This window comes from Mauremys mutica, chromosome 11, assembly GCF_020497125.1.
Source record: "Mauremys mutica isolate MM-2020 ecotype Southern chromosome 11, ASM2049712v1, whole genome shotgun sequence".
Classification (NCBI taxonomy): domain Eukaryota; kingdom Metazoa; phylum Chordata; order Testudines; family Geoemydidae; genus Mauremys; species Mauremys mutica.
Window position 1 is genome coordinate 46663374 of NC_059082.1, and position 21251 is coordinate 46684624.

Genomic DNA, 21251 nt, shown 5'->3' on the forward strand with positions numbered 1-21251 from the left:
ATGCTTGGATTGTGCAACTGAATGACACTAGCCAATACCTCCGGTCCCAGACACAACCCTAGGAATCTCCGTCTTGCAATGTCCAGTTATGCCTGCTGGACGATGCAAACTTATATAAGTTCGTTAATTTAATAAAGCAATTGATATGTACCAAGCTTATTATCCCCACGGGAGTCTCTGACACACTTCAAACCAAATGCACTGCTTCAGGTAGAATAAACAAACAAATTTATTAACTACAAAGATAGATTTTAAGTGATTATAAGTCAAAACACAAGAAGTCGGATTTGGTCAAATGAAATAAAAACAGAATGCATTCTAAGCTGATCTTAACATTTTCAGTGCCCTTACAGACTTAGATGCTTCTCACCACAGGCTGGCTGGTTGCCCTTCAGCCAGACTCTCCCCTTTGATCAACGCTTCAGTCGCTTGGTGGTGGTGTCTGTAGATGGAGGTGAAAGAGAGAGAGAGTGAGCATGGCAAACGTCTCTCCCTTTTATCATGTCCTTTCTTCCCTCTTGGCTTTCCCCCCCCCCTCCCCCAGCAGAGTCAGGTGAGCATTACCTCATCGTAGTCCCAAACTGACCAAGGGAAGAGGGGTGACTCACTCGAGAGTCCAACAGATCCTTTGTTGCTGCCTAGGCCAGTGTCCTTTGTTCCTGTGAGGCTGGACTGGGTTTGTCCCATACAAGTCCTGATGAGGTGTGAACTGCCCCCCTGCTCTTGGACAGTTTTGCCTGGGCCTCTGCTCCTGGAGAGTTTTTGCCTGGGCTTGTTTTAAGCCGTGAGGACACATTTTCAGCCTCATAACTATATACCTGAAATTACAACCTATAACATTACTATAATGACAATGCTCAGTGCATCATGAGCCTTCCAAAGACACCTGACATGACAAGCTTTGCATTGGATACCACACAATCATATTATAACGATGAACATGGGGGTGCAGGCTGTTCCCCTGAGGTACAGAGTGTCACATCTGCTCAGTCTCCCCTCAGCCAGCCTCAGGCTAAGGCCTGGTCTCTAAGCAAAAGTTGCCCCAATAGATCCTAAACTGTGAATTTAAACTGATGCAACCCCCTATGTGGATGTTCTGATTTCAGTTGGAGTTGCTTTTTTTGGTTTAGCTTCAGTTTATTGGGACAATATTAAGTCCACCTCAAATAAACCTCTCTCAGACCTAGTCTCAACTTAAAAATTAGATCGACCTAGCCACATTGTGCAGGGCTATGAATAATTTCACATAGATAGATCAACCTAACCCCCAGCATAGACATGGCTAAATTGATGGAAGAATTCTTCTGTGGAGCTAGCTACTGCCTCTCAAAAAGGTGGATTAACTACATACCCAGAAAAAAACCATCCCATCAATGTAGGAAGCGTCTATACTATGGCACTACAGTGGCACCACTACAGTGTTGTAGCAGTTATAGGTTAGACATGCCCTTAAACTGAAACTAGAGCATCTACATGGTTTGTGCCCAGTTTAACTGTATTCTCTTGACACAGCTTGATTTTCCTGAGCCTTAGGTCCTTTACCAATCTAGATCCCACTGAAGTCTGACCCTCATTCTCCAGTTAACAGCAAGTGACCTACCCTCCTCCGTAGATCCCAGCCAGGTTTTACAGTGACAATCTAGCCATACTCTGCACAGCAAGCCAAACCCACCCTTTCCTATCTGCAACAGCCAAATTTTACAGGCTCGCTCTAATCAGAGGAAGAATGGCTTATTGGTTCCCTGCTCTGTCACAGACTTCCTGTGTGACCTTGGGCAAGTCATTCAGTTCCTCTGTGCCTCAGTTTCGCCAGCTGTACAATGGGGATAGTAGCCCTGCCTTGCCTCACAGGGGTGTTGTGTGGGTAAAATACATTTGTGATTGTTAAGCACTCAGATGCTATATTAGCAGGGCCATTTAAATACCTCCTCTAGAAAGTGCTTTGTGCAACTTCACCCAGCGACTGAGCATTCCCCTGTGCACCTCCTTCCTGTCATGGCAGCACAGAGAACAGACATTCTCCTACAGGATGCCTAGAGCAGGGCAGATCCTGCCTGCTATGTACTGATGGAATAAAAGCACCAGACCGTGGAGCATGACTTATTAGCCAGCTCCGTGACTGGTAGCCAGTGAATTTAAGGCCTGAAAGTTGTCAATTCCCTCTCTCTGTTGAATGGTCAGGGGATAGATTGCTCCATTTTCAGGCCCTTTTTTGAGCAGATACATTATGTAGATGAATTTGCCTGGTCCCTTCTTAACTGGCATGCACCAAAATGTAAGCATCGGCTGATGTGGGCAATGGAGCAGTTTTCATTTGCCCTTGTAAAGGCTGGATGATGGGCTCAAACAGCTGCAGTTTCATGGATCCCTTTCTCTCTGTAACCAAACTGAATCTAGCCACCATTGTATTTCTCTCCCACCCCAGATGGCGGGAAAGAGGAGATTTGCCAAGTGAATCTTTCTCTTTACATCTTCTCCTCTGAACCATTTTATGCAGCAGGCATTTCAACACAGCTAAGTTTTTAATCTGGGCATCTGCATTCCACAAAATACACTGAGCCAGGTCTTCAGCTAGTATAAATCAGTGAAGCTCCACTGACTTCAGGGCATCTACACCAATGTACAACATCTAAGGATCTGGCCTTATACATCTATTTCACAAATGTTTAGCAGTTCTGTGGATGCTATTGGGACAGAACTGGCCCAGGTTTGGCTTTAGATCCTGCAATCAACTAGGCCTGTGATGAACCAGTGTACACAGCAGTAGTGCTGTCTAGACATCTTGCTTTTCAAGAAATATGACTCCACTCCCTTGGGACACCTGTTTTTCTATTCCTACGCTGTTGGATTTTAATAGCCACAGTGAGTTAGGATCTTGGTTTAGCTTCTCCTTTGAAAGCCAACTGCACAACACTAGAGCTGGTTGGAAAAAGCAATTTCTGTCCTATGGGAAAAGCTGAGATTTCAAAATTCAGCTTCATCCTGAAATGGAATGAAAAGCTGAAATCTCTGAATTTGTCTTCAAACAAATTATTCCAAAATATTTCATGTCACCCTTATATAGTATAGTATAGTCGAAACAATCACGTTGAAATGGAATGTTTTGGAAATTTTTCATTGACATTTTTGAAGAAATAGATATGATCCTGTGAAACCTTCTGGTTTTGTTAAATCAGCATTTTCTGAGGGGACAGTTTTGTCAGGAAATTTTGGCCTCACTCTACGCAGCCCCATGCTGGGGCTTTGGTTGAGTATTGACTCTCAGGTAGGAGCCCCTCTTACTGAATTACTAACTCTACTGCAGAGTTCCCATCTAAGTTCTCTCTACGCATCACCCTGTTTAGCATATAAGGGTATAGCCCACGGACTCAGTGATACTCCGTACTAAGGATAATACAGATCCCAACTGGCTTCAAAGAGACCTTTTGCTTTTTGGATGTAAGCAGAGTCAGGATGAGCTCTACCCTGACATCTGGTGGTGAATTATGGCGAGTGTGGAAAAGAACTTCAGGGGCTGATCTTGTTTGCATAAGCACACCCACCCCACCGAGCATGAGCCCATGGCAGCCCAAAATGGTCACTTTGACAGCTGTGGGATCCCCAATTTCTCTGTTATTGGGGCAGGAGGAATAAAGTGTTACCCTGATTATGTGAATGAAGGACTATGAAACTGTTTTATGACAGAGGGTCTCACCATCAACTAAGTAGCACTCACTAGATAAGGGACATGGATTCCAAAACCCAGTGAATTGAGAGAGGGTGGGGTAGGTATGTGTACTGGATGGCATGGGCTCCTTTTGAGGGCCTGGAACACCAGTTGCACCTTCTCCTCTCTCCACTGTTGAATAGCAGAGCTAATTTTGATTCCATTAGGAGTCTAGCTAGAGGCTGCTGAGCTGAATTCACTTTGGGCCAATGGTGCACCAGCACTGGGGCTCCCCTACTACAAACTGAAATCATTAAAAGAGCTAAAATTACTGAGCTGAGATCACTGAGTGCTGTGTTAACTAGTGGGGGAGCCTGAAGATATATTGCTAAGCCGATGGCAGAGCGGAGCTGTTTGCAGGACAGTTGGAGTGGTCCATGGAACAGTGAGTGGAGCTGAGCAGTTTGTGGGGACAGCTGGAGCAGTTCATGGGACGGCTGGTGGAGTGGAGTGGCTGGCAGAGCAGAGCAGTTTGTGAGACGGTTGGAGCGGCCCACGGAACAGCGAGTGGAACAGAGCGGAGCAGTTTGCAGGAACGACTGGAGCAGCTCATGGGGTGGCTGGAGGAGCGGAGCAGCTAGTGGAGCAGAGCCGTTCGTGGTGAAGGCTGCAGCAGAACTCCACGGAGAGGCAGGGCAGTCAGCCTTGGACCACGTAAGGTGCCCCTTAACACCCCGTGTGCCTCCCCTTCCATTTCCACCCAGGCTGTGGGGTTAAAACTCTGCAGATAAACTTTTGAACTCTGGGGCAGCAATGACCCGGGACAGAGACTTTGGGGTTGTTGAACTTTGGGGTGATTGGACTTAAGACCCTGAGGGAAAAGGGACACTGCCAAAACTTACTTGGAGGTGGGTCTTTTGCTCATGGTTTGTGTTATGAATCCCATTTGTGGTGTTTCCCTAACATGATGCCGCATTATTTCCCTTCTTTATTAAAAGGATTTTGCTACATTCAGACTCCGTGCTTGCGAGAGGGGAAGTATTGCCTCCTAGAGGCGCCCAGGGGGGTGGTATGTAATTGTCCCAGGTCACTGGGTGGGGGCTCGAGCCAATTTTGCATTGCGTTATTGAAACAGAACCCCTGGATACTGAACCCGGCCCTTGTTGCTGCCAACTCAGAAGGGTTCCATGTATATGCTGGATTTATTCACTAAGACAAACCCATTAAGGAATTTTAGTTTGGAATGACTCTGTCTTGCTGAGGAAGACTGCTGTTCTGGTGAAAGCCCTGGACTGAGACTCAGAAGATCTGGGTTCAGTCCCTGGCTGTAGTACAGACTCTTTGTGTGAACCTTGGAATGGGATTTTTCAAATGAACTGAGTGTTCGCTTCAGTGCCAGCTCCAGCATTTTTGCCGCCCCAAGCGGTGAAAAAAAAAAAGAAGAACCCGATCGAGCTTCTGCCGAAGTGCCGCCAAAGAGGAAGACAGCGAGTGAAGTACCCGCCGCCAAATTGCCGCTGACCCGGAGCGGGCCGATTGAGCTGCCGCTGAAGTGCCACCGCCGCTGATCCAGACGTGCCGCCCCGACAATGGACGCACTGCCGCCCCTTTCTATTGGCCGCCCCAGGCACCTGCTTCCTTCATTGGTGCCTGGAGCCGACCCTGGTTGGCTTAATGCTGCTCCTATTGAAGACAATGGGAGCACAGTTAGACTAATACTGAGCACTTTGGACTCTACTCTTAATCTCTCTATTTTTCACTTCCCAAGTTGGTGCTCAGTAGTAATTCTCCCTTTCCCCCATCCTTTGCCTGCCTGACTAGTTAGACCATAAATTGTTTAAGGCAGAGAATCCTACTTTGTTTTTGGACAACATCTAGCACAACTGGGCCCTGATCTACACCAGAGGACAGAGCACTGGACTGGGACTCACGAGACCTGGCATCCATCCCCAGTTCAGCCTTCTGGGTCCCTTCTCTGTTGCTCAGTTTCCCCATCTGTAAAATGGTGATAATGATTGTTAAATCTGATTCCCTATTCTGGCACTTTGAGTGCAGTAGGGTGGGGACCTGCAAGGATTCTAAAAATTAATACTTGCCACTCCAGGCTTGTATTAAACTCCCAAGGTTACAGCTTTTCTCTGACCTTGGATTGGTAGATGCTACCACCATCCAAGTGCAAAACCCCTTTGAGAACCCAGGAAGGCACACTTGGGAATTCCTTCCTGTGGGGTACCTTCAAGCCCTTTTACACACACACACCCCGCCCCCGGGGAAAAGCTAAGAAGAAAATAAAGGAAATCAGCTGTTGGCGCCAGCTAATTAAACATGTCCACAAACCTCTTAGGACACAAAAATCCAATTCTGTTCTGAAAAAAAGGTAAATTTTATTAATAAAATAAAAGAAGAAAATACATCTGGGACTTAGGTTTTTGCTAGATTTAAAAAAGAAGCAATTACAAGGATTAAGCATCAAGAATAGCTTTCTTGAGGTCCATCTTAAAGGTTACAAGCCAAACAAAAGCACCTGGGGTTAGCGTAAAGGAATCCACAAGCCATAAAGAAATAAAAGGGATTAAACCTAATCACTTCTTCCTAGACATTTCCTGATCTACCTACATATCTGGAGTTTTAGATAAGTAGTTTCTAGGTATGATATTGATAATTTTTCATACCTGGCCCAAGTTTCTCACAGCATAACTGCTCCTTGTCTGCCTCTCCCTGAGAATAACAACCAACAGACAAAAGGGAAGTCTTGTTTGAATTTTTAAAAGTTCTAGCTCTTTTGGCCAGGTGCCTACTCACTTCCTTTTACCTATGCATAGCAGTGAGACTTTTTAACCCTTTACAGGTAGAGCATTTAGAGGACAATACTAAGAGGGATTTTATAGCTACTGGATGGCTGGGTATCCATAAAAGGGAGCTACCCCCCCTCCTTTTATTTATCACAATGATACGGCCCTCCTTTGTAAAGTGCTGTGAGATCTACAGAGGTAAAGCACTACATAAGAGATAGGTATTATCATCATCTCAACTGAGGGCTTTAGGGGCATATATTTAAATATGTGATATATTTAAACAAGGTAAACAGGATGACGTGGGTAAATATAGGTCTATCAGTCTGATATCAATCCTGGGCAAGATAAGGGAGTGGCTGATATGGGACACGATCAATAAAGAATTAAAGGAGAGTAATGTAATTAATTCTAATCAACATGGTCTTATGGAAAATAGATACCGTCAAACTAACTAGATATCTTCTTTTGATGAGCTCACAAGTTTGGCTGATAAAACTAATAGTGTTAATGCAGGATCCCTGGATTTCTGTAAGGTGTTTGACTTGGTACCACATGACATTTTCATGAAAAAACTAGAATGATACAAAATTAACATGGCATAGATTAATTGGATTAAAAGCTGGCTAACTCTCAAAGTGTAATTGTAAACAGGGAACCATCACTGAATATGTGAATTTCTAGTGGGATCCTGCAGAGATCTGTTCTTGGCCCTACACTATTTAATATTTTTATCAATAACCTAGAAGAAAACATAAAATCATTGCTGATAAAGTTTGCAGATGACACGATAATTGGGGGAGTGAAAATAACGAAGAGGACAGATCACTGATACAGAGCAATCTGGATCACTTGGTAAACTGGGTGCAAGCTGACAATATGTGTTTTAATACAGCTAAAAGTAAATGTATACATCTAGGAATGCAGGTCATACTTACAGGATGGGGATTCTATCCTGGGAAGCAGTGATTCTGAGAAAGATTTGGGGTCGTGGTGGATAAGCTGAACGTGAGCTCCCAGTGTGATGCTATGGCCAAAAGGGCTAATGCAGTCCTGGGATGCATAAACGGGGGAATCTTGAGTTGGAGTAGAGAGATTATTTTACCTCTGTACTTGGCGCTGTGGTGCGACTGCAGCTGTAATACTGTGTCCAGTTCTGGTGTCCACAATTCAAGAAGGATGTTGAAAACGTGGAGTGGGTTCATGTAAGAGCCACAAGAATGACTAAAGGATTAGAAAACATGATGTATAGTGATAGACTCAAGGAGTTAAATCTATTTAACTTAACAAAGAGGAGGTTAAGTGATAACTTGATCACAGTTTATATGTGCCTACATGGGGAAAAGTAGAACATGATCCAATGTCTTGAAGTGGAAGCTTTACAAATTGAGACTGGAAATAAATTGTATATTTTTAACAGTGAGGGTAATTAACAACTGGAACCATTTATCATGGGTCAAGGTAGATTCTCCATCGCTGGCAATTTTTAAATCAAGATTGGATGTCGTTCTAAAATGTATGGTCTGGGAATTATTTTGGGGCAGTTCTCTGGCCTGTGTTATGGAGGAGATCAGACTAGATGATCACAGTGGTCCCTTCTGACCTGGCAATTTATGAATTAATAAAGATCAATGAATCTGTACATTGTTCCGTTCAACAGTGATGCAAAGGAGAGAAGAAAAAAACATCCTTTTTTTCAGGCTAACCAAACTCAACCTAGATCCGTCATTGCCTAGATAACTTTAATTTATTACACTGATGCCATTTTAAAATGAAGGGGCAGATGCTCTGTTGGTATAAATTGTCATAGCTCCATTCAGCTGCCATAGCTCTGTGGAGCTATGACAATTAACACCAGCTGACGATCTGCCCCCAAAACAACCTGTTAGACAAACCTTTCTCTACCTGGAAACATGAGCTTGACATTGACGGGGGAAACACTAACCAAGTAACATGTCACCTAAACACTCTAACCAAGTAATATGTTTTTTCTTTAACAAATAAGGGTTCTGGGCTGATCACATGTGTGTATCTTCATCTTATAGTCAAACTAAACAGCCACCATATGTAGCTCCTTTAAAGTGACAAATGTTGACAGACCGCTAAGTACAATGCAGGAAGAGCTGTAAGGAGACAGGATCAATTAGCCAGATGATACAAGATCCGGAATAGAAAGGCCTCTTTGAAACGATAGCATTTTTTTCAGTGTCTATTTGTATGTGCCTGTACAGGTAACTATGCATAATATTGTCAACCCTGTCTAGAGGATTTAGAAACAGAGTGAATCCTGGCCTGGATGAAGTCAATGGCAAAATTCCCATTGACTGAAACAAGGCCCGTGATTTTCTCTGATTTTAGTGGAAAAGACCTTTCTAAATCCCCTGTACTACTTTGAAAATCTCAACCTATACCTGCCTGTCCATAGTGTTGGTGTCTATATTTATCCATCTGTGTGAAAAGAGAGAGAGAGAGAGAGAGAGAGAGAGAGAGTAACAAAATAAATATTGCCAAAAGAAATGAAATGCCATTGAATGAATGGGCGGACTCCCAGGCTCTCTCATTATTCTCTGCCAGCTTCCTGCCTACAATAATCCCAGCGCTGCCTGACTAGACAGATCCCCTTATCGCAGTATAAATTACATAAGAGTTATAGAATTGCTGCTGAAGGGAAACAGATTGGGCTGGGTTTGCTTTGTTAGATAGCTAATGAGTGGGATACAGCAGGGCAAAGCCAAAAGGAAGGAGGGGGGAAATGAATATCTTTGTTAAAGAGAATTTGTCAGTTTCTGCCTGCAACTCCCAGAGGAGTGTTCTGGGGAGAGCTAATTGAATTAAGAACATGTGCACTTCTGCTAGCAAACACTCTTTATCTCCGTCGAGTGAAGATGGCAGGCAAAGAGATGGGATTCATGGTAATTTCAGCTCGGCCAACAGCAGCTGTATGCTGTGCACTTGTAATTGCAGAGAACATGATAAACTGTTGCATTTTGCATGATCCTGTCCCCTGGGGAGGGCAGGTTCAGGGAACTGGAGGCGAGGCGGGGAGAGATTTCCACTTGGCAATATGGTGTCTTGCTTTCTTTGATGCCAGAGGAGCCTTTCCGAGGTCAAGGCCCCCAGCTTAATGAAATGCGTCAGCACAGAAGACAACATCTGATGGCGTTAATGAGGCAGCAATTGGGAAGTTCGTGAGGGCACCTTCAGAGCACTTGGCAGTGGCTTTGGGGAATCAAGGAAGAAAAGGCACTTGGGCCAAAGGCTGCAGATGTGCGTTGTTTTGTGCCTTCAAAGACAGCTCCTCATTACTGCACTTAACAAGACAGTGTCATCCACAGTCACGGAGTAAGACATAGCAAGGGCCATTTCGCCGCTTCCCATCACAGACACCAATTTGGCAAGTTAGAGGTGCCTGATTACTTGGGCTGTGCTAAATGAAAAGACTGTCTGCAAGGCGCACACCAATCATGGGAAGGGGAAGCTTGAGATTATTGCAATGAAGAATCCTCTGGCTCCATGGAGTTTGCACGGTCCTAGCTGAATCTTCTCCAATGAATGATCATTTCTCTTCTATTTAAGGGCCTTTTGCCTTTCCCAGTTGTTTGGGCTGCTGGTGAATTTCCCTAATATTAGCCATGTAATTGAGCCCTAAACCCAGGCCTGTATCAGTACAGGAACAACTCCAAGGGCAATGGAATTGTGTCTGTGCATCTCACCCTCCTGAGCACAAGCCCCTTCAAATGCAGACAGGGATCTGAGCCAATGATAACACATTAGTCAAAAGTCAGGCCTACAGATTACTGCAGAGTGGGGAGCTGCCACAGTATCAGAGGAACAGGTTACTGATTATTATGGGCATACCATGGACTTTGCTGATTATTTCAGTGCAGAAGTGATGGCCGTCAGGGACTAGTGTTAATATAGCAGCCACTGGCATTCAGCAGCTCAGTAATCAGCCACATTGGAGAGCCATGGGACAAACCATTGTTTCCCAAGAATGGGGTCACTAGATAAGATACAGGATCTGGGGAGTGGAGTCTTTGGCAACTAGTGACACTGGGTAAACTAGGCTCGGAGACACCTTGCCCAGATCCACAAAAGTATTTAGGCTCCCAACTCCTGGTGTCTGGCTGAGAACTCAGAGCCTGTCCCTTCCCCAGTGAACCTAGTTACTGTCATGGGAACAGTAGCACCTAGATTTGTTTTGTCAAAGAAACCACAAGCGGAGAAATGCAGAATAGCAGAATCAGATTGTGGAGGGAGTTGGCAGAGCCATGGGGTCCAGGCCAGGGAAGCAGAGATTGCTACAGATCAGAAACCAGAGAGTGTGGCAATGTTTGGCAGAGGTCCAGCACCAAAATACCAGGTCACAAATGAGGAGCATTGGCAGACTGGGGTACAAGCTCAACATTGCCACAGCATGTCACTGCCGAGCTGCGTTGTCAGAGGGGTGTGCCTGTTCATGGTATCCCAGCCGCCATGGGCCCAGTACTTACAGAAACCAAAACCTTCACATGGTGGAATAAATGAAAGCTAAGAGCTAGGAGCCCTGTCACCATTGGGAGTAGCAGAAGGCAGCTGCTGATGCCAGCAGGAGTGGAGAGTTGTTGTAATTCATCAGGCAAATTCTGCAAAGCATAAAGCCACCCTCCCCTCCCCCACCATCCTAACCATGACCCCTTTTCCAGGGCAGCAGCAGCAAGGGTTCTATGGACTCCATTGTTTATTTCATTAGATCCAACTTCCCTCTCTAACCAGATTAGATGGCAGTCTATAAAACCCAGGCTGGTGGGGGAGGGGGGCAGAGCTGAGTGGCTGGAAATGAAGGAAGGTAAAATCGCATTACAGTCCTGAATTAGCATCTGCCTCAAGCCCTGGCTCTGCTTGCTATGTGCACCATGCCAATCCCTTGCAAAGCCCAGTGTGCTGGGACTGCCCTAGGGACCAGGGCCGGCTCTAGGCACCAGCGTTCCAAGCATGTGCTTGGGGTGTCCCTTTTCAAGGTGCAGCATTCTGGCCTTTTGGGGGTGGCACTTTCCTTCGGCAGTGGCACTCCAGCCCCCACCTTTTTTCTTTGCTTGGAGCGGCAAAAAAACTGGAGCCGGTCCTGCTAGGGACGTTTGCCATCGTTGCGTTTCCATGCAGGTTTTGGAAACACTTTGCGAAGCTACATTCTTGTGATCCTTCAGGGCCAAGTGTAGGGGCTGCTCTCTCCCCAGACCTCTCTCCTATGCAGCCAACAGCATAGATTCCACCATGGCAAGCCTGGGGAGGCACAGTCAGCCAGAAGAGAAGTCGTCCCCCTTTCCCAGCACAGGGTTGATGGGATGGAAGAGATATAAAAACCAGCATGTAGGCCAAGGGACCAGACTGGGCTGTGAACAGGTAGAGGGGATATCTGTTGAGAAAGGCAGGGGCCACAGATACCTAGCAGCTCACTTCAGGGAATTAAGCCTCAAAAGTCCACAGCCCTCAAATGCCACTGTGACACAGGGAGGGATTATTATCCCCACTTAGCAATAGAAAATGAGGGCCAGAGAGGTTAAGTGCAAGGCTCTAGTAGAGCCAGGAATTAGACCCATAACCCCAATTCCCATGTTCTGTGCCCCTAGTCTCAGCAGCCTTACTCTCTCATTGGCTAGTTCACAGCCCCAGCAGGAATCAGTCAGAGCAGCACCTCTGAAAATGAAGCCCGTAGTGCCTGAGATCTGTTGTTTGACAGGAACAGACTGTGCAGGGTTTGATTTTTCAGAAGCCCTGCACGACTCTCTGCCTGCTTTGTGTGCACGGCTATCCCAGCTGGGCAGACCAGCATGGCCAGAACACATGGAAATTAGGGGCAGAATTACTCTCACATTTCTGGAGGCAGCTGGGGGTTTCTGGGCTATTGGAAATCAGGCCTGAGGGGTCTTTATTTCTAAGAAGCAAACACAGGAGAGACTATGGGTTATTCAGAACCCAGTCCCCCTGCTCTTTTCAGCTCTGATCCATTGCCTACAGCTAAGCTCTCTCCATCTAAGCTGTATTGTTGTTTTTTCCAGAGACCGGATATGTTTCTCACACTGTCCATCACTGACACTCTTCCTAACCTGGATCCCAAACTCCTGGGGAAGATTGGGGCGATCAGAGAGCCCTGGGCACAATCTTCCTCTCTTGTACCATATGCTTCCGTCAAAGGGGACAAATCAAAGTTAGCACTTCAGCCCCCGGACGAGGTAAGTTCTCTCCTTTCCCCAATGACATAGATTGCCTACATAGGACTTAGGAGCATTGCACAGGTGCGACATTCCCCTCTGGTGTTATCTGGACTGATGATCTGCTAGGCTTCTCCAGTCCTGGACTTTGAGAGCCAGCTTTACCCAACTCTGCTGTGAGAACCCCCACTCCTGGGCTGTTCACACAGTCTCTGGCATGTAAGCTGCTCCCAGCTACTTGCAAGCAAATGACACTAGACAATATCTCCGGTCCCAGAAACAACCCTAGGAACCTCTGCCTTGCAGTGTCCAGTTATGCCCTCTGGACACTGCAAGTTTATATACATTCGTCAATTTAACAAAGAAATTGATATGTACCAGGCTTGTTATCCCAAGGGGAGCCTCTGACACACTTCAAACCAAACACACTGCTTCAGGTAGAACAAACAGATTTATTAGCTATAAAGATAAATTTTAAGTGATTATAAATCAAAGCATAACAAGTCAGAGTAGTTATCAAAAGAAAAGAAAATATAAGCACACAGTTTAAACTCTCAACTCTATTAGACTGGGCAGCAACTAGATTAAGCAGTTTTTCTCACCCCACTGGATATTGCAGTCCTTAGTATACAGGTTTGTTCCTTAAACCTGGGCCAATCTCCTCTGTTGGAGTCTTGTCTTCTTCTCTGTGTCTTGGTTGCTTGCAGCATAGGTGAGGCAGGAGAAAGGCCCTATATGTGTCTACTCTGTTTGTTTTATACCCTCAGTCCATGTGCTTTTGGAGCACAAGTCCAGGCATGTCTGGGGGGCATTGATGAGTCTCTTCCTGCAAGGCTGAGCAATTCCCCTGGTTGGGGCCTCATGCAGGTGAGTCACTGCATTGTAGCTCCCTTGCTGGACAATGGCTGTTGATGGGGTGAGAGGCGCTTGGTGGCCACAGGAAATAACTCCAGGGGGACGGGGAGCTTTGCAGGCCACAGCAAATAACTCTTGCAGGCAGTGTGTTTGAGACCCCTGATCTAAGGGGACGATTGGCCCCTTACTAAAACTTAGTGGGGGCGGGGGTTGGTTGGCCATCTCCCAGTACCAAAAGGAAGGGTTGATGGGAAATCAGGATCTCGAGACTGACCGTCCCAGCAGCAATGGGGAGAGGCCAATACTCCAGATCAGCCTGATTGACAGGGCAGGCAGGCTAATGAGGGAGTCAGGAGGCTGGGGGTTCCCATCCTCCTTTTGAGCGGAACTGCCAGACATGCCAAACCCATGCAGAAATTGGGCTTGTTTTTGGCTTGTTTGTGAGTTGCTTGTTGGCTAGTTTTTGGCTTGTTGCTTGTTTGGCTTGTAGCTTGTTGCTTGTTGTAGCTTGTTGCTTTTTTTTTTTTTTAAATCGGCTCCTGGCAAGCAGGGGCAAGGGGTGGGGAGAGAGTCAGGGGTGCACAGTGGGCCCACCACAGGCCCAGACTGCATGCCGGGGGAATCTAGTCACATAGAGTGGTGGGGTTCTTAGGGATTGGCTTGTTTTGGCCTTGTTTTGCAGTGGTATTAGCTTGATTTTTGGCTTATTGTGAAAGTGAGGGTACTTATTTACCGCGTGAAAGTTGACAACTGTGGGAACTGCCTGGAATAGAGTAGGACCAGACTAAGGAGAGAGCAGAGGCCTGAGCTGAGCTCAGGAGCAGGGCCTCGCCAGCCAGAGAGAACACGAGAAGCATCCCAGGGAGCAGGTTAGTGCTGTGAGCAGAGCCACAGAAGCAGCTCAGGGAACAGGTCAGTGCTGGGAGCAGAGCTGCAGCAACAAGAGCCAGAGAAGCAGCCCTGGGAACAGGTCAGTGCTGGGAGGAGAACTGCAGCAACCAGAGCCAGAGAGGTCAGATAAGCAGCCCAGGGAGCTGGAGGCAGAGCAACAACAGTGCTGGGGCTGGAGTTGGGGCTGGAGCTGGAGCAGTATGGAGCTAGGTGCAGTGAGCAGCTGGGGAGAGTGAGGGGAGATCCTGAGCAGTGGGCCCAGTGCAGGGAGACACCTGCAGCCAAGAGACCTTGCAGGCCAGACATGGAGGGGGATCATAACCTCGATGGGAGGGAGGAGTGGACAACGCTGTGGGGAAGGGCCCTGCCACCTAGAGCCTGAAGGTGTGTGGTCACCACCAGAGTGAGTGTCTGACCTGCAGCATCTCTGCAGCACAGCCAGGGCCTGGGCAGGAGGCCTTGGACTTGTGAGGAACAGACTGTGAATCACAGAATCATAGAAGATTAGGGTTGGAAGAGACCTCAAGAGGTCATCTAGTCCAACCCCTTGCTCAAAGCAGGACCAACACCAACTAAATAATTTGTCAAACCGGGCCTTAAAAACCATTAAGGATGGATATTCCACCACTTCCCTAGGTAACCTATTCCAGTGCTTCACCACCCTCCTAGTAAAATTGTTTTTCCTAATATCCAACCTAGATCTCCCCCACTGTAACTTGAGACCATTGCTCCTTGTTCTGTCATCTGCCACTACTGAGAACAGCCGAGCTCCATCCTCTTTGGAACCCCGCTTCAGGTAGTTGAAGGCTGCTATCAAATCCCCTGTTCTCGTAAGTCATGTGCCCCAGCCCCCTGATCACTTCCATTGACCTCTCCCCAATTTTTCCACATCCTTTCTGTAGTGGGGGGCCCAAAACTGGATGCAGTACTCCAGATGTGGCCTCATCAGTGCCAAATAGAGGGAAATAATCACTTTCCTTGATCTGCTGGCAATGTTCCTACTAATGCAGCCCAATATGCCATTAGCCTTCTTGGCAACAAGGGCAACTGCTGACTCATATCCAGCTTCTCGTCCACTGTAATCCACAAATCCTTTTCTGCAGAACTGCTGCCTAGCCACTCGGTCCCTAGTGTGTAGCAGTGCCTGGGATTCTTCTGTCCTAAGTGCAGGACTCAGCATTTGTCCTTGTTGAACCTCATCAGATTTCTTTTGGCCCAATTCTCCAATTTGTCTAGGTCCCTCTGTATCCTATCCCTACCGTCCAGCGTATCTACCTCTCCCCCCAGCTTAGTGTCATCTGCGAACTTGCTGAGGGTGCAATCCATCCTATCGTCCAGATCATTAATAAAGGTGTTGAATAAAACCAGCCCCAGGACCGACCCCTGGGGCACTCTGCTTGATACCAGCTGCCAACTAGACATTGAGCTATTGATCACTACCCACTGAGCCCGACATTCTAGTCAGCTTATAGTCCATTCATCCAATCCATACTTTTTTAACTTACTGGCAAGAATACTGTGGGAGACCGTATTGAAAGCTTTGCTAAAGTCAAGATATATGACATCCACTGCTTTCCCTATATCCACAGAGCCAGTTATCTCATCATAAAAGGCAATCAGGTTGGTCAGGCATGACTTGCCCTTGGTGAATCCATGTTGACTGTTCCTGATCACCTTTCTCTCCTCCAAGTGCTTCAAAATGGTTTCCTTGAGAACCTGCTCCATGATTTTTCCAGGGACTGAGGTGAGGGTCTGTAGTTCCCTGGGTTCTCCTTCTTCCCTTTTTTAAAGATGGGCACTATATTTGCCTATTTCCAATTGTCCGGGACCTCCCCCAATCGCCACGAATTTTCAGAGATAATGACCAATGGCTCTGCAATCACATTAGCCAATTCCCTCAGCACCTTCAAATGCATTAGATCTGGACTCGTGGACTCGTGCATGTCCAGCTTTTCTAAATAGTCTTGTCATAAATAAACAGATCAGGGTTAAGGTCTCTTTTACCTGTAAAGGGTTAACAAGCTCAGTAACCTGATGAACACCTGACCAGAGGACCAATCAAGGGACAGGATAATTTCAAATCTCTGTGGAGGGAAGTCTTTGTCTGTGTCCTTTGTTTTGGATTGAGTCTCTTTTTGGATTTAAGAGAGGCCAGTCATATCCTTCAAGTTCTCCAAGCTTCCTGAAATAGTCTCTTCTATTCAATATAGTGAGTATTAGTTAAAAAGGCGGATTAGTCTTTTGAGTTGCTTTCTGTATTTGCAATTGTGCGTTTGCTGGATAAATTCTTTATTCCTGTTTGCTGTTACTTTGATTATTCTGAGGAGGAGGGAGGGGGAAGTCTCTCCAGGTTTATAAGTCAGACCCTGTGATATTTTCCATCCTGGTATTACAGAGATAGTGTACTTTCTTTCTTTCTTTAATAAAATCTTTTCTTTTTTAGAACTTGATTGATTTCTTCCCTTGTTTGGATTTTCAGGGGAAGGGAAGGGGGAAAAGTGAATCCCTCTTTGTTTGATTCAAGGAGTTTGAATCAAGGTATTTTTCCCAAGGACTAAGGGAAGGGGAGGGGGAAAAGTGAATCCCTCTTTGTTTGATTCAAGGAGTTTGAATCAAGGTATCTCTCCCAAGGACAAGGGGAGGGGGAAGAAGGTGGGGGAAATGGATTATTTCCCTTTGTGCTGAGATTCAAGGTGTTTGGATCTGTGTTCCCCAGGAAAAGTTTTTGGGGGAACAGGGAGTGTGTCAGACACTTAAAACTTGACTGGTGGCAGCGAGAACCAGATCTAAACTAGGATTTTAGTTTAGAGGAGTCCATGCAAGTCCCCATCTTGTGAACGCTAAAGTTCAAAGTGGGGAATAAACCTATGACAAGTCTTCAACCTGTTCTTTCACCACTGAGAGCTACTCACCTCCTCACCATACTGTGTTGCCCAGGACAGCAGTGTGGGAGCCGACCTTGTCTGTGAAGACCGAGGCAAAAAAAGCATTGAGTACTTCAGCTTTGTCCACATCATCTAACACTAGGTCCCATTCGTTAAGGATCCCACACTTTCCCTAGCCTTTTTCTTTTTGCTAACATACCTGTAGAAACTCTTCTTGTTACCTTTCACATCCCTTGCTAGCTGCAATTCCTGTTATGTTTTGGCCTTCCTGATTGCACCCCTGCATGCTCAAGCAACATTTTTATACTCCTCCCTAGTCTTCTGTCCAAGATTCCACTTCTTGTAAGCTTCCTTTTTGTGTTTAAGCTCACTGAAGATTTCACTGTTAAGCCAAGCTGGTTGCCTGCCATATTTGCTATTCTTTCTGCACATCGGGATGTTTTGTTCTTTAAAATACAGCCAGCTTTCCTGGACTCCTTTCCCCGTCATATTAGCCTCCCAGGGGATCCTGCCCTTCAGTTCCCTAAGGGAGTCAAAGTCTGCTTTTCTGAAGTCCAGGATCCGTATTTTGCTACTCTTCTTTCTTCCTTTTGTGAGGATCCTGAACTCAACAATCAACTGCCCTGACATTCCAGCGATGGCTGTTTGTGGTTCCCTATGCCCACAGAGCGGAGTGATGGGTTTTCCTTTAACCTTTCCCATTTTTCCCTTATTTTTTGTAATTAGTTGCTGTTTAATAAATTTTATTTGCTTTGAACTATATGCAATATGGGTCAGGGAAGCATCTAGTGCAGAGAGAGCACACTGGAGTGGGGACACCCTAGGCCCTGCCCTAAGTGACCACGGCAAAGTTGGGGGTTAGCCAACAGGAATCCAGACTTGTTGGGGTTACGAGGACTCTGCCACCCAGGAGTATGGAAGGGGAGCCCTCGAGGTCAGGCAGGCCTCTGAGTAAAGGGAGTGGGAGCAAGGACTCAGATCCTTTCGCTAGCCCATTTCACTGGGGTAGTATATAAGCCAGGAAAGTTCCCCACAATAGCAGGACCATTCCTCTGCTTACATTTAGGTTTGACTCCTGTGGGATCATTAGAAACATGGATGGTTATTCCTAGATCCAGCCCAAGAAGGGCCAGGGCTGTAGCTTTGGGTGACTGGCCAGGGAAATGATCCAGCTGCCCAGCAACAGGATAAGTGTTCCCCAGCTGGGTCTGGTCAAACAGGAGTGGGCGGGGGGGCACTGTCCTAGGGAGAAGAGGAGGCTCTCTGGTAGTAGAGAGGGAGCTGGCCCAGAGTAGAGAAGGCTGGACTGGAACCCGGTTGTGGGGGAGAACTGTAAGAAGGCTTTAGTCCTGGATTGGGGATGGAATGTCAGGGTAAGTTAGTGGGTACAACTGGGAGGAGACGTGAGGTGAGAAGACCCCATATCCTCTCCTATGGAGCAGACCCAGGTCCAGAAGGAGGCACCCAGGGAATTCGGCAAGGACCAGAGGACAAAGGGCCTCTGAAGGTAACTGACCTGACAAAAGGATGGAGGGAAGCTGGGGGGGAGTGTGAGTTCTCAACTCTGAAGGGCTGGGAGTAGGTGGCGAGAGTGATTGATTGGTGCCACTCTGGGAAGAGACTGAGAAGTCCCAAAGCTTTGGGATTGACTGTGTAGGTGTTGATACTGTGAAGGAGGGGGGCCATGTTCTTTAATGACCTGACATGACAGACAATATTTCAGGCATGGAGCTCCTGGCTGAGATGCGGGGCTTGCAGGAAGAGGAGGGATGATTGCAGGCTGACATTGTTGGGGACTTGCTGTGTGATCCCTTCAGATGTAGGGGCATGGGCTGCTGAGCTCTCAATGCTGCTACTCAGGACCACCATTACCTCACTGCCTGCACAGACGCATGGCTCAGGAAAGAGGGGGAGGTGAAATGGGAAATGTGAGGAGCCCAGGAGGGGCAGTAAAAAAAAAATTGGAGATATACTAATCTCCTAGAGCTGAAAGGGACCTTGAAAGGTCATCAAGTCCAGCCCCCTGCCTTCACTAGCAGGACCAATTTTTGCCCCAGATTCCTAAGTGGCCCCCTCAAGGATTGAACTCACAACCCTGGGTTTAGCAGGCCAATGCTCAAACCACTGAGCTATCCCTCCCCCACTGCCTCATCCAGTAGGGGAGCTCCAGGCCTGTCCTGAGCACAGAAGCCACCTGCTTTGTACCGTACCCCAGGAGAGCAGTAGGAATATTCATTAATGCTTAGGGCAGGGGTTCTCAAACTGGGGGTCACAGGGGCATCTGCAACACAAAGGGTAGGGTGAGAAAGAGGCACATAAGGCCTGCAATGGGGCACATAAGACCTGTGATGGGGAGAGGAAAGACCCTGAACTGTGGAGACTGGAGCATCACCAATCTGACTGCAGTTGTGATGGGTGTGCTGGTGCTGGGGCCATGTCATCAGAAGTGCCATCTTGGAGAGCGGTTATTATGTGTATTGGCTTAGTGCCTAGAGGCCAGGGACCGTAGTGTGCTGGGTGCTGTGCAAACGTAACGATGCCAATTCCCTGCCCTGAAAAGCTTACAACTGATGTCTCAACAAACAGACAGACAGAAGGGAGGTAAAAGGTGAGAAGTAAAACTGAGGTCCTGAGCATTTGTGGTCATCAGAAATCTCCTGGCACTTCTCAGAAGAGCTGAGGTGTCAGCCCTCATGTTCTAGCCCAGTTCCAACTCAGGAATCAGATCGTTGCAGCTATTTCAGTTGGATGCTCTCTTCTTCTTCACTTCTCTTCCTAAATGGTTGTGTGCTATAGCTGACTCTGTTAAACAGCTGCTGTGTTCCTCCCAGGAGATGGTTGCATTTCTATGGCAGGGGAATGTGTGGAAAATCTGTACAGTCCTACCAGACCCTCTGAGATGAAAAGTGCTAAGGAGCTGAAAGGTAACAGTTAGGACTCTGGCCCTTGGAGCAGACATGGGGGAAGCACTCACAGTGGGTGGCTCTATGCAGGAGCAATGCCAAGAACTGGGACAGGGTAGAAGTGACATGTCTACATGCAGGAGAGGGGCTGCTTGCACAGTGACACATGGCTGTCACGTGGGGATGTGGAAGTGCAGTGTTTTTCATTGTCTGATGAAGCAGTGTCTGAAAGGTAGGGTGGGAAACTCAAAGACTATGAAATAATCATGGCTCACTGTGACTTATTCATGGCCATTGCCTCTTCTCCACTCTGGGAGCTGCTGGGAACAGGCTTTTTGCTCTTGGTGACTTGGGGATGCTGTGGTTGAATACTTCCAGTCCGGGCATATCCCCAGCCTCACCACCCTATCTCAGCTTGTGTAATATGGCACTGACAAGCCCTGCCCACCTCCACAGTCTGGTCATGGGGCAGACTGCAGTGATGGGTGGGCTGTAGATACACTGCCACAAGAGCCAGGATCCCAGGGGGAGAGGGGACATTGATTTCAGACTCTTTAAAGAGCCTGGTTTTGATCACTTTAATCCTGAACAAACCTACAAAAGCCTTTCCCAAGTCATGCCCTGTGTGTGCTCCCCACTACACCTATCCCCACCTTCCCCATTTAATTAGGGGCATTTCTTCCCTCCTTTCCTCCTCTCCACTGCTGGGCCCGGAGCTCTCTAGATCTAAACAAATGGGGGAGGAGGAAGAAAATGTTGGAACTAGGCCATTTGTGGCATGGATTTAAATATTCATCAGCCCATCAATAATCCATGGAGCTAAACTCTGTTTGAATGTTGCAGTGTCTGCATGTGCCCAGCAGGAGATGAAGTTTGCTAACAAGACCTTTCCTGCAGGGAAGGGAACGGGGAGCTCAGCTCTTTGTTCACAACGTGTTTGGAGGGCTTTTTTCCAAGAAAAACAGAGCTCCTTTGAGCTCTTAGACCAGGAGCTCAGCTGCAAGGTGTACTGCTGAAATGCTTTTCATAAGACGATTGATGGGGATGTGGTCTAATGCAGAACTCTCTGGGGCACACATGGCACATAG

General features: G+C 47.0%; 1 protein-coding gene across 12 annotated transcripts in view; it reads left to right on the forward strand.

Moving 5' to 3' along the window:
• Positions 1-21251, forward strand: part of CCDC33 (coiled-coil domain containing 33) — a 262781-nt gene that overhangs the window by 140069 nt on the left and 101461 nt on the right. For 11 of the 12 annotated variants that reach the window (XM_044979961.1, XM_044979963.1, XM_044979964.1 and 8 more), the window contains exon 11: positions 12477-12650. The exons of the other annotated variant lie outside the window; for it this stretch is intronic. In XM_044979961.1, the coding sequence (XP_044835896.1) occupies positions 12477-12650 (174 nt within the window). The remainder of the gene's footprint in view (positions 1-12476; positions 12651-21251) is intronic. 12 annotated transcript variants of the gene reach the window in all.